Source organism: Hemicordylus capensis, chromosome 3 (assembly GCF_027244095.1).
Source record: "Hemicordylus capensis ecotype Gifberg chromosome 3, rHemCap1.1.pri, whole genome shotgun sequence".
NCBI classification, from domain to species: domain Eukaryota; kingdom Metazoa; phylum Chordata; class Lepidosauria; order Squamata; family Cordylidae; genus Hemicordylus; species Hemicordylus capensis.
Window position 1 is genome coordinate 126,770,785 of NC_069659.1, and position 13,828 is coordinate 126,784,612.

At 44.6% G+C, this 13,828-nt stretch overlaps 1 protein-coding gene across 1 annotated transcript; it reads left to right on the forward strand.

The window, feature by feature from the left end:
* Window positions 1–219: 219 nt before the first annotated feature.
* On the forward strand, window positions 220–3,727 carry LOC128348826 (P2Y purinoceptor 8-like). Its single transcript, XM_053304508.1, has 2 exons — window positions 220–294; window positions 1,757–3,727. Exon 2 carries the CDS (start codon window positions 1,799–1,801, stop codon window positions 2,852–2,854), a length of 1,056 nt encoding a protein of 351 aa, XP_053160483.1. The 5' UTR covers window positions 220–294; window positions 1,757–1,798; the 3' UTR covers window positions 2,855–3,727.
* The last annotated feature ends 10,101 nt before the right edge of the window (window positions 3,728–13,828 follow it).

The following is a 13,828-nucleotide window of genomic DNA, read 5'->3' on the forward strand; positions in this document are numbered from 1 at the left end:
ACCTCACGTGACTCCCCATTGCCCCCTGCCCAGCCCCAAGGCCCCTCAGCCACTTGCCCTCTTCGCCGTCTCTCCAGCTTGTTCTCCTGGCCGGCAATCCAGCAGCAGACAAGCTGCAAAGAGCTCCTTTTCTCCCGCCTCTCAGCTGATCGGCGGGTGGGCGGGGCTTCCACGGAGGTCTGGTGTAGGCCTCTGTGAAGCCTGAACTCCAGTAGGGCCCAAGCCAGCCAGGAAGGAGGAGGCAGCCAGAGTGGCCACCACTGCTCTCTGCAGCAGAAGACCCCCTGCTGCCAGGTAGAGTGTGAACTCCTTTTTGTGGTTACCTTCCCCACCCCCACCCCCACCCGGATATATAGGGATCTGCTTGCCATAGGGCTTTGATATGGGGGGGAGGGACTGAGAAGTCTCTGAATATTTATTTTTAAACAGCTTGGAAAATTTGCTGGCTTAAAAAAAACTATCTAAAAAGCCCTATAAGTGGCTTGTTTCATGGCAGAAAATTACAAAAACTTCTGGAAGAAACAGTATTATATTTATTTTATTCATTCATTTATAAATGCACTTATGTTCAAGTTGTTTTGCAACCCAGAAGGTCTGAGTGAGAACTGTGAAGCATGTCTTGTGCTTTTATTTTATTTTATTTTTCTTGTGTGTGAACTGCTCCCCAATAACTTGCAGGGACTTCAGGGTAAATCTGGCCAACATGTGAATGCAGCACCTCTATTCCAGAGGAGATGTGTGTTAAAGGGCTTTAAAAGCCTCCTGTGAAAAACCTCCTGCAATCAAACTTGACTGAATTTGTTCAGAATTCTGAGAAAACAAACATAGGTTCACCCTGCATGGTTGAAAGTCTCCTTTGCTAATCTGCAGCGAGGGGCCCATTTTAATCATTCATCTTTCTAGTGTGTTCTAGGCATTAAAAGTAAAACAAATGTATAGTACTCAATGTATATCACTGTATATTGTGACGTGTGCGTGTGTGTATTCAGTGAAATGTATTTCCAGACAGCATACTTATTTTGGAATATCAGACTTAAATCCTTGGGGGCCTGGGGTGTGCGGAGGCCCTGGACTTTGAGTGGGGGGGCCCCATTTTAAAATCTTGTCTCTGGGCCCACTCCAACCTTGCTACGCCCCTGGTTGTGCCGTTGAGCCAGTGTTAACTCCTGGTGACCACAGAGCCCTGTGGTTGTCTTTGGTAGAATACAGGAGGGGTTTACCATTGCCTCCTCCCTCACAGTATGATGCCTTTCAGCATCTTCCTATATCACTGCTGCCCGATATAGGTGTTTCCCATAGTCTGGGGGAACATACCAGTGGGGATTCGAACCGGCAACCTCTGGCTTTCCAGTCAAGTCGTTTCCCCACTGTGCCAGGAGTAAACTTAACTATCTTTTTATCCTCATGTTGAACTGTGTGTTTTGGTGCCACCTTGTGCCCATCTGCTGTAACCACAGACTGTTTGACTAGGCGTCACATTCCACCCCCCTCATGTCATTGACTGTTTTTCCAGCTCTCCAAACCCGTAAGCTGAGAGAACTTTCATGATGCATCGAAGTACTCCTTTTACTAGTAATATGAGCCATCTATGCTAAATTACACTCCAAGCATTTTATGAATGTTTACAGATTTGTATTTTATTCCACTGAAAGTTTATATATGTAACTGAATGTTTGCCTAAAAGATAAAACATATATGATCACCATAATGCACAGAATGAAGGATGATTAAACTAACATATATTTCTTAAACCTAGAACGAAGTCTCCACCAGTTTCAAGTTTCATTTCTGGATAAGGATGTCTCAAGATAACCCAGTTGCCCTGACACTGAGAAGATTGTTAGAGTTTCCTACAAGATCTGTGTCAAACACCACAGCTGAGATGCTTCAAAGCCATGTGCTCAAAGTTGCTTTGCCTGTCCTCTTTGCAGTTATCTTCAGTATCAGCGTTCCTCTCAATTCTATCTCCTTGTGGTTCCTTTGTCGGTATTCAAGGCCTTGGACTCCCATCATAGTCTTCTCCATTAATCTGGCCATCTCAGACTTGCTATACAGCATGCTCCTTCCTTTTCAAATAATCTATCATATTAATAATAATAATTGGCCTTTTGGGGATTCTCTGTGCCGTATCATCACCGTTCTGTTCTATGGAAACATGCATGGTTCAATGTTAACCATGATGAGTATCAGCATTGAACGCTACCTAGGAATTGTTCACCCCTTGCGCTACAAAGCCATCAGGCCCATTAGAACATCGCTCCTGACCTGCATAGTCATTTGGACACTTGTTTTATTGCCCCTCATCCCCCTCATTGGAAATACGCTAACCATTCGTGTAAAGCAGCTGTCAGTAGTGACTTGCTTCGATGTTTTGCCTGCAGAAATGTTTAAAACAAAAAAAGAGTTCATCATTTACTTTGCCTCTCTGATGTTGATCTTCCTTTTGCTACCTCTTCTCATTATGGGATTTTGTTACATCTCTATCATCCGAACACTTCTTCATTCCTCTTCCACCCAACACAGAGAATCTAAGAAGCAGACTGTCTATTTGATAATGGTGGTGTTGCTGCTGCTCACTGTTTGTTACATACCTCATATTGTCATAGCAGTGTTCCATTATGTCCTCACTTTCCAAGAAAGGTCAGTTTACGTGGCATATAAACTTGCAGTTGCAATCCATGGCTTCAATTGCTGTGCTGACCCCTTTGTTTATTACTTTGGCTCTAAAGAGTTTCGGCGGAAGATACAAAAGAAGCTCTGCAGGTGTGTGGCTGTTGGCTTCAGTGAAAATACACCAATTTTTTCAGAACATGACATGCAAATCATACCAATACCAAAGGTGCCACAAGAATAGTGTGTATTGTTCTAGAATGTCATAAACTGGTAATTGCACTGAATTGTCATCAAGGGTGATTTCTTTGTACAACCTCAACTGTGCAAATCACACAGGAAGCACTTCTGATAGCACAAAAAGGGGCAATAAACTCCATCCATTATTCCAAGTGCATACTGATGTCAAATTCCAACCAGACTTATGTGAATAAGGAATACTTCTTTGACTAGGATGCAGCTTTTTATGGAACTTGTGATACACAAAAGTAGTGTGGACAGAATATTCATTTAGCCACTTTAGACTGTTTAGGATAGATGCACTAAATACCTACAGAAATCATGGTTGACTGGAAGCAGTCCTGTTTTGAGACAATCTTCCGGGAATGTCATGAACTACCCAGCCACAAACAATCTTAAAACATTGAAATACTGGTCTGCTCTCCTTTAATATTGATTCTAATCTAACAAAGCTGTGTATAGATACAGTGAGTTCTGTGTGAAATATATTCATTAGGAAGCTTGCTATCTTCTGATATTACAGATGCCATTCTTAAAAATCCTACAACCATGCAATTCTAATAAAACAATATAAATTGTGTATATGTTTTTATCTTAAGGAAAGCCAATCTTCTTCTTTGTGGAGGTATCAGTGAAATATATCAGAGAAGGTCGTAGTTATATCAGGGAAAACACACGGCTAAATTAGAGACAATAAGTGGAATCCAATAGCAAAATCTGTGGATTTAACTACTTCAGGCTCTAGTGGCAGAACTGTGTGTGTTTGATTAGTCCCCCATAAAACATACTAGAAAAGTCAAGGAGCCTATCTAGAGGGAAAATAGTTCCATCTGGAATGTTGATATCCATGGGGAATGTTGTTGGCTGTATAAATGAAATGTGCTCCATTCTACCACAAATAGCTCTTCAATCCATGGAAAAGGTGGATTAAAAAACACCTGGTTTTTTGCTGTGTTCAGTGTGTGAGTAGTCTCTGTGAACATCAGATTATAGCATTTAGACACTTTAATCAGGTATCGGAGGAGTAGATGGGGGAGATCAGGTTTTCTGGAGGGGGGTGGGAAGGGGAGGAGTGGGGCTATTTGCATCTATTTCCACACACTTTTTCTCTCTTCTGTGGTCAGACTTCCAGTCCTGGCTCAAGACACGTGCTTTTATTTTCCACGTTCTGTGCCCTTCCACCCCTCTCTCCACCACACCCCTCTTGCTGCCAGCTGGTTGGCCGGCAGCTGCTACTGCTGCCCATGTTCCTACCAGCAGCCTCTGGCAGCTGTCTTGCACTAACTTGCTCGCTTGCTCACTGGCCACCCGGCCAACCAGCCTCCTCCGCTGCCTCCACTGTTTACAGCCCATTCATCACACTTCCTTGGCAAGGGAAGTGTGGTGAAGGCAGAGGAGGAGAAGGAGGCCGGCTGGCTGGTGAGCAAGCAAGCAAGCGTGAGGCCACCAGTGGTGGATGGTGTGTGTGGCGGCAGCAGGAACAGCAGTAGCTGGCCAAATGGCCAGCAGCAAGAAGGGTGCAGTGAGGAGATGGGGGTGTGGTATGCTGAGATTGTTACACAACCCCAGCCCTCGTGGGTGTTTTGCCCTAGCTCATGCCTGCTTTTTCTGCTGTTTCAATTCTTGCAAGATCAGTTCTACTATTGATTGATTGATTGATTGAATAACTAACTTAATTAATTAATTCAGCAGTATCATTGGTGGATTTGCACATTTTATTTAATCCAGAGTGAGTGTGAACCACCCAGGGACTTTTTTGTATGGGACATTTAATTAATTAAATGTCCCATACAAAAAAGTCCCTGGGTGGTTCACACTCACTCTGGATTAAATAAAATGTGCAAATCCACCAATGATACTGCTGAAACCGCTCAAGTCTAGACATGCTCAAGGAGAAAGGAAAATTTCTTCCCACCTTTCTATCAAAGTGGCACCGTCTGAGAATAGTTTTACCACGGCTGAATTTAGAAATTCGGCTTTAGTTATGGGATAAAAATTATTTCTATTGATTACTATCTATGATGGTGATCCATAACAGTGAGGGCAGAGCTCATTTTCCAAAATGGTTTGTTTGTTTGTTTTTACATTTCTATCCCGCTCTTCCTCCAAGGAGCCCAGAGCAGTGTACTACATACTTGAGTTTCTCTTTCACAACAACCCTGTGAAGTAGGTTAGGCTGAGAGAGAAGTGACTGGCCCAGAGTCACCCAGCTAGTTTTAGGCTGAATGGGGATTTGAACTCAGGTCTCCCTGGTCCTAGTCCAACACTCTAACCACTCCTCCCCACTGCAATTTTGTCACTCGTTCAATGGAACACCTGAAAAGGGGCAAAACTGTTCGCTCTGTGTGCAGAACGCTGTAGAGCACAATCCACTCATTCTTGTGAAAAGGGGAGTAGGTTACACTCTGCATGTCACTGCAGTTTGCCTCCGCTGAAGTGGCTGCAGCCATTTTAAGAAAGGCAAAGACAGCAATCTGCAGCGCTTGAACGGATCTTTCTACTCTTATCAAGAGAGTAGGAGGATTAGACTCAGTTCTGCCAAGGAAGGAACTTTAAGACAGGCAAACTGAAGCTTTTCCCAATGGTGATCGAACGGCTGATAGAGGGCAGTTCATATGAGGGGACCATTGACAGCAACAGCTGGCCAGCAACAGAAAGTGCCGCTCATACAGTCAATGGTATTTTCCAGCTCCCCCACCAATGATTTGCAGTTACTGCGCATTATATGCATTCTTAAAAAGTAGCACTTTGGTGCAGCGCTCAAAACGGCTTAACTCCTGGCACTTCCTGCCACAGCAAAACTGCCTGTCTGGGCAAGCTCCTGCAGTTGATACTAGTCCTTTAGAGAATATGTTAGTGCCTCTCTCCCCACCCTCAGTCACCTTTCACTAGAATATTTTATTTTATTTTATTTTATTTAGCATATTTTTATACTGCCCCAAACGCAAGTTCTCTGGGTGGTTTACAAGACAATAAAAACTACCAATAAAAAGATTAACGTATTTCAACAATTAAAATTTAAAAAGTTAAAACTATTAAAACACAATTGAAACAATACCTAATTAAAAGTCTGGGTGAACAAACGCATCTTGACTGCCCTTTTAAAAATTGTAAGAGATGGGGAGGCTCTTATTTCAGCAGGAAGTGTGTTCCAAAGCCTCAGGGCAGCAATGGAGAAGGCCCTTCCCCGAGTAGCCACCAGATGAGCCGGTGGCAACTGCAGACGGACCTCTCCAGATGATCTAAATGGGCAGTGTGGTTCATAGCAAAGAAGACATTGTCTTAAATACCCAGGGCCCAAGCTGTTTAGGGCTTTATAGGCTTTATAACCCAAACTTTGTACTTTGCTCAGAAACTTATCGGCAGTTAGTGTAGATCTTTTAAGATGGGAGTGATATGGTCTCACTCCTATCTTAAAAGATAGAGATGACCCAGAGACCAACCTGGCTGCCGCATTCTGAACTAACAGCAGTTTCCGGATGATGTACAAAGGCAGCCCCACATAGGGCACATTGCAGTAGTCAAGTCTGGAGGTGACCAGCAGATGTACTACTGTTCTGAGGTCATTTGTCTCAAGAAATGGACGTAGCTGGCGTATCAGCCGAAGCTGATATAAGGCACCTCTGGCCACCATTTAGCCTAGCAAACATTTGGTTCATCCCGAAATAGGAAATCCTTTACCTGTGTTTGGGTTTCCAGAACTTTCTTTGCCTCCAGTTCACTTGTCCATGTTCTGCCCATTAAGTGGTGGCAATCCTGCTCTATCTTGTGGATGGCATTCCACCGCTATGGAGGGTTGACCAAAGAGGTTGTTGGCTCTCACCACTCCTTGGAGGAGTGTCCTGCTATGAACCACAGGGAAGCTGCTCTGAGCTACTTGGTCAAAGAAGTGTTGGAAGTTAAGGACTTTGCGCTGTCTCTTGTCTCAATGACAGAGGAGGACAGACTAGTGAGTCAGAGGGCTAGAGTGTCATCCCTTCTCTACTGCTCTGACATTATCCCTTTGGAATGCAGATTGCTAATCTCAGCGACACTTCCTTCTTCCTCTCTCTCTTCTCTTCCTGTTCCTTCCACCTTGCAACATGCAAGCTCCTCTCTCCCTGCACCATGTGTGCAGAGATGCAGAATCCATCTGCATCCAGCTAGCTAGCTAGATTAGAGATCCTAACTCCTCACTTTCCTATCCAGAATGGAGTTCTCTAATAAATGCCATATATATTGATCTGAAACTATGAACTGGCTCCAAGTTACTTTACTCTCAGCATACACGCATGCCTTAACTAAATTCTGCTGTGTTGTGCCTCTGTGCACTCTGCTATAATGAAAAAGGGGGTTTAAGATAGGAGTGATATGGTCTCACTCCTATCTTAAAAGACAGAGATGATCCAGAGACCAATGTGGCTGCCGCATTCTGAACTAACAGCAGTTTCTGGATGACGTACAAAGGCAGCCCCACATAGGGCACATTGCAGTAGTCAAGTCTGGAGGTGACCAGCAGATGTACTACTGTTCTGAGGTCATTTGTCTCAAGAAATGGACGTAGCTGGCGTATCAGCCGAAGCTGATATAAGGCACCTCTGGCCACCATTTAGCCTAGCAAACATTTGGTTCATCTCCAAATAAGAAATCCTTTACCTGTGTTTGGGTTTCCAGAACTTTCTTTGTCTCCAGTTTTGTTGTCCATGTTCTGCCCATTAAGTGGTGGCAATCCTGCTCTATCCTGTGGATGGCATTCCACTGCTATGGAGGGTTGACCAAAGAGGTTGTTGGCTCTCACCACTCCTTGGAGGAGTGTCCTGCTATGAACCACATGGAAGCTGTTCTGAGCTACTTGGTCAAATAAGAGGGTATAAAATACAACACATAATCAAGAACAATTTCCAATTTCCCTCACTAACAGCTTTTAACCATTCAGACAGGACTTGGCTTTCCTAAATATGTGTAAGGCATTAACTCTTTGACACCAACTTCACATTAGATAGAACAAGTATGTCTCCTCCAGTCTGATCGAATTAATAGGGGTCACAAGTTTAAAGCATAGACTGGGCGGAGTAGAGCCAGATGCAGGCTGTTGATTTTGGGTGCAGTGTACAACCAATGGGTCACTGAATTCAAACTGACATGAACTGCAACCTTTGCATACATCTTTTGGCATAGAATGAGAGTGTTCAGAAACATTCAGTGAAGATATAGTGGGCACCTCCCATTTCTTCCCTTGAGATAGGATGCCCTAGACCTATATATCTGTCAAATGTTTCCCCCTGAAAATCTGCAAGGTTCTTACTGTACCTAAAGAACTATTTTCCTAATATTGATTTTTCAACAGGGTTTGAAATTTAGTAATATTGGCAGGTTGAGTAGACTAAAATCGAGTTTGGTAAGATATAGGTTATATGTTTTGAATTATTCTAGCAAGGGTTAATTGTATAGTTAGTGATTCGCGCAGATTGGTGAGCTGGAAGTCAATTTTTGTTTAATTGAATGTAATGAGATGTTCAAGATATTGTTAAAATCAATAAAAATTTAATGCAAAAAAGAAAAGAAAAAGAAAATCTGCAAGGTAGAAGACTTCAAAATGTGCCATAGGAAGTTTTGTCCTATTGCTCAACTGCTCTTACAGTAAGGATATTTCTAACATTAATATCAGCTCTGCCTTCCTGTATTTTAATGGTGCAATCTCTGCTTGAGTTATACTTGTATTATGCTGGCCAGAAGGTTGTTACTAAATCCTTTACACTGCGCAACTAAAAGTTATGCTAAGGGATTGAAGTTACAATGGTGTAATGATCCCGTTAAGATGCCATAACTGGGTTGTGGCTGTTCCATTCCACATAAGGGGATGAAGGGGCAGAGTTTGGTTGTGGGCGGATGGGTGATCAGAGGTCTGGTCAGCATAACTGGGATACTATCTGTCTCTGGGACTAGAGCCCACTCCCCTCACCAAAAGCTCTTATAAACAAACAAACAAACAAACCTCTTGCCTGTAGGTGTCAAGGGCTGCTTATATCTTCTGAGATATCAAAGTTACACAGGCCCATGCCACATGACAGAAAACAGGTTGTGGGTCTATATATCACTTTGTCTTCATATTTAGAGAGCTTAGAGCAGAGAAGGGGGAACTTGGAGGAGGGGAACTCTAGTGAAATTGTACTTAACACTAACAACGAGTGCTAACAATAAAGTAGGAAGAACATATTGCTAACATTCATCTTCTCAGGACCCTTGCAGACACCCTGTTTGGGGACTCAAGGTACAAGCACTCAACAGGAACTCCCAGTGTTACTAGTAGGACTGGAAGGACAGAGCACCCCACACAAATTAGCAAAGGGGACTCCACTAGGAAAGGGGAGCCCATGACTCACAGCACAATTCCTGCATGTCCTCCATCTCAGCCCTCCCCACCTCCAAGAACCTCAAAATGTACAGGGCCTTCTAAACACCCCTAACCAAAGTGTATCCCCCCTATTCTTTTTGGCTATTGGGAGACTGTGAGATCACTCAACAATGCTCCTCTACTCAACAGGATGTAGGAATGTGCCCCTCACAGAGAACACCGGGCAGGATAACAGGGGCTTTGATGCCCACTAAATCTTACATGCAGATACAGTTCCAACACGAACCAGTAAAGACACCAGAGAACATGACGTTCCTTAGCCTTGTTCTCCCACAAGGTTAGTGTTCCAGCCTTGTGGAGGAACACTAAGTGCCCCAACTATTGGTACAGTTGGCCGCAGCAGTTTTGATTTTGCAGTATCAGAACTATGGTACATAGCAACAGAAAAAACAGTGACTGACATATAGATTAGCAAAGCATGCACACTTTGAGGGACTGTGGAGCATGATGGGATCAAGGGAGCCCTCACTCAACTTCCCCATTCCCCTTGTGCAGGCTATTGCATAAGAGCCACAGGGCCGGTCTGGGGGCACTGAGAGGGCGGGGGAATATATGTGGGGAGGGCACCAGGTTTTGAGGAGAATGGGTGGGTTTCACCATACTTTTTTGGTTTCATTTAATTATTTTTTTTCTGTTAATTTTTGATATCTGACCTCTGCTTTCTGTTACTTATAAATATTTCAAATGAAGTTTCACTTGTAACTATTAAGCACAATTCTATACTAATAAAACAGTTTGGATATATGTGTTTCTATGTAGTCCAGTTCCTGCAAGATTGTTAGAAATTGAAGTGGACGGCGTCTTAATTCACTCTGTGCATCACTCCACAATCCCTGCTTCAGTCCTACAATAGCACTGTTTTTTCTCTCCCCCCACCAATTTCCACAAGATGCCTGCCCTCTCACTCCTCACCCCTATACACCTATCAAAGAGAGGAAAATTATTTTCAGTTCCTAACAATATATACAACATCACAGAATTTCAAAGCATTTAAACATATCACTGCAGTAATCTATTTAAAACAACCCTGTACAGGAAGAAAGAATTTTTACATGAAATGGAGCAGGGGAGATACAGTGGGGACAGACACTGTATATTTCTAGAGGTAGCTAAATAACAATTTAAATTTAAGAGGTGTAAATGCTATGCTGAAAGGTCCTAGGAAGACTCTGGAATCCTTTCCAACAGCTTATCACACTTCTTTTGGAAAACTGATGTCATGTGTGGTGTAGAGCCAAGAGCCAGTATGCTGTAGGGGTTAAGTGTTGGAATAGGACTGGGGGGACTTGAGTTCATATATCCATTCAGCATGAAACTCACTGGATGACTCTGGGACAGTCACTTATCTCTCAGCAGAACCTTTGTCATAGGCCTTTTGGGGGTATAAATTAACCATGTGCACTACTCTGGGTTTCTTGGAGGAAGCACAGGCTATACATGTAAAAGGAAATAAATCTATATAAGGTAAAGCAGAGGCCAGCTACAAGAGTGGAGAATAAATGCATTCTGAAATCACAAGAGCAGCTTGCCTGAACAGCTGGATAAGAGGAAGTACTGTGGAGAAAAGTGGAAGATGTTAAGAGAAATGACATGCGGAAGAAAAGAATAAAGGGCTTTAAAATGGCTGGAAACAGTGTTCCCTCTAACCGGGATTCCCAGATGTTGTTGACTACAAATCCCAGAATCCCCAGCTGCTATGGATTTTGCATGGGAATTATGGGAGTTGTAAGATATTAAGAGAAATGACATGGGGAAGAAAAGAATAAAGGGCTTTAAAATGGCTGGAAACAGTGTTCCCTCTAACCGGGATTCCCAGATGTTGTTGACTACAAATTCCAGAATCCCCAGCTGCCATGGATTTTGCATGGGAATTATGGGAGTTGTCGTCAACAACATCTGGGAATCCCTATTAGAGGGAATGCTGGCTGGGAGGAGAGGGAGAAAGTGGGGAGGGGAAAGAAATGGGAGTTAAGAGAAATGATGGGGGTAAAGAGAAATGACAGGGGAGAATATAAATAACTGGTGGAAGGAAGTGGATAAATGTGTGAGGCAAGGGCAGCTTAAGTGGTGTAGCGGGGAAATGCTAACAAGAAGAAGGTTGCCGGTTCGAATCCCCACTAGTATGGTTCCCAGACTTTGGGAAACACTTCTATTGGGCAGCAGTGATCTAGGAAGATGCTGAGAGGCATCATCTCATACTGCACGGGAGGAGGCAATGGTAAACCCCTCCTGTATCCTACCAAAAAAGACAACCACAGGGCTCTGTGGGTGCCAGGAGTCTAAATCGACTTGACAGCACACTTTACCTTTAAGGGCAGCTGGGCTACAGGAGGAGGAAGCCTGTAGTGTTTGGGGGGGGTTGGTGGGGGGAGAAGAGAAGAACCTCATATCCTGCCCCTTGTGGCAACTGAACTCAACAGTATTTTCCAGCAGAAATGCACAGCTTGTGCTATAAATCAACAGTTTACAGTGTTGGTATGCCTTTAACTCCCCCCGCCCACCCCAGCACAAGTACTGAGAGGAAACAGCAACCAATTGCAACCAAGTTGTTGTTGTTTTTTTAGCAACAATATGACATAATCCAGCAATCCAAGGCAAACTGTACAGCAGGGCATGCTGCTTCTTTAGCAGGAAAGCACCTACAGAACCTCTATTCCTAAGCTGGCTGAGCTGCTACTGCCTGCGTTACATGCACAGCGCGCCCCTTCTCAGGCTCAAACCCCACACTGACGGCTGCTCCCGCTTTCAATCTCTCAACAGCGGCAGCCAGCCAGCTTCTTAAGAGGGAGGGAGCCCTTTCTCACACTGAGCTGGACTGCTGGTCTCCTCCTCCGATGCCCTTTCTCTGGCTTACCTGAAGCAGAGATTGCAAAGGCTCTCCTAGGGACTGTGCTGGGGGGTGGGACAAAAAGCCCATCTCTGTAGGCTGGCTGGGCAGGCGCCAGGCGGCCTTATGGAGAAAGGGAGCTCACAGACCAGAGGGAGGGAGGGAGGGAGGGAGGGAGAGGGCGCATTGTCAGGCGGTGACTGGGGCATGTAGGCGAGGGGCGCACCGGGAAATTGCCTCCCTGCCCGGCAGGCCAGTCCGAGCCTGAAGCGGCATTAGGGTTCCAAATGCTCCCCATACTCTGGAAGGGTTCTCTAGGATCAGAAACCCAGCACTGACCCTCAGCAATGTGCTTCCAATCTTAGAGAGCCCTTTCAGAGTGCTTGAATGTTAATGGCTCTTGAGCAACAGTGTGCACACAGTGGGAATGGGGGGATGGTGTGAAAGTTCCTGTCGTCAGAGGTTCACCTAGGTAATTTTGGAGCCTGGGCCTAAAGGCCTTTTGAGCCCCCCCCCCCTTTTAAGCAACATTTTAACACATAGGCTCTTGAAGGCACATACCACACCATGCAGGAAAGAATAAAGAGGGTTGGCAGGGCAGGGGTGTGTGGAGGCCCTGGACTTTGGCCCCAAAGTTCAGGGCTTAGAGTGCCTCTGGCTTTCACATCCTCATGCCTTCATTAGCCAAGATGCCAGCTAGGGACTGCAGTCAGCATCCCTTTCTGAGATTATAGCATTAACTTCTCCAACAGGCAAATCCCCAAATACAGAAAACTCCTTGTGCACTCCCAGTGGGATTGATAAGAGCTTTGCTGAGGCAAGCAGCAGGACACAGCATTCTTCTCTATTTGGTGTTTGTTTGTTTGTATTTTTATACTGCCCTTCATCCAAAGACCCCAGGGCAGTTAAAAAGAAGATAAAACCAGTATTAAAGCTTCAAGAAAAACAAACTGCTAAAATAAAACAAAAACACAGCTACGTTAAAAAGAGAGTCCAGGGCTACTCGTTGGCCAAAAGCCTGTTTAAAAGGGCAGGATTCAGATTCCTCCCCAAGGCTGGGAGAGAAAGAGCCATGCAGATCTCAACCGTGAGTTCCCCAGCCTGGGGGCAATAACTGAGAAGGCCCTGCCTTATGTGCTCGACAAACGAGCCTCTGTAGATGTCGGCAGGCAAAGCAGAGCCCTCCCAGCCTATCTAGTCAGGTGGGTAGATTCAGCTGGGAGCCGGTGGTCCCTAAGGTACCTGGAGCCCAAGCCATTTGGTGTTTTAAAGGTAATAACTAGCACCTTGCATTGTACCCAGAAATGAATAGACAGCCAATGCAGTGCCTTTAGAATTGGTGAAATATGTGTGCTATCCCAGAAATCAATCTGGCTGCTGCATTCTGCACAATCTGTAGTTTCTGAATACTTTTTCAAGGGCATTCCCACGCACAACACTTTGCAAGTGATGTGACAAAGGCACAGGCAATGGATGTCAGATCAGCTTTCCCAAGGAATGGCCACAGCTGGTTCACAGGCTGAAGCTGAGCAAAGGCCCTCCTGGTCACAGTCAGGACCTAATTTTCTAGGAGCACCGCTGGATCCAGGAAAATCTCTATAATTAATTCTCAGCAAACACCCAGTTCCAGATATTGTTTGCCCCTGTTGATCATTATGTCTCATTCTCCCTGTGTCTGGCCTACGTTTCCACAGGCAACAAGACAGCCTTTCCACATACACAAAGGCAAGCATGTTCCTTGCTTATTGCCATGCAGA

What these genes read in the sequence shown, in the direction of transcription:
- LOC128348826 (XM_053304508.1), top strand. Translation starts at nt 1,799, where the DNA reads ATGTCTCAAGATAACCCAGTTGCCCTGACACTGAGAAGATTGTTAGAG.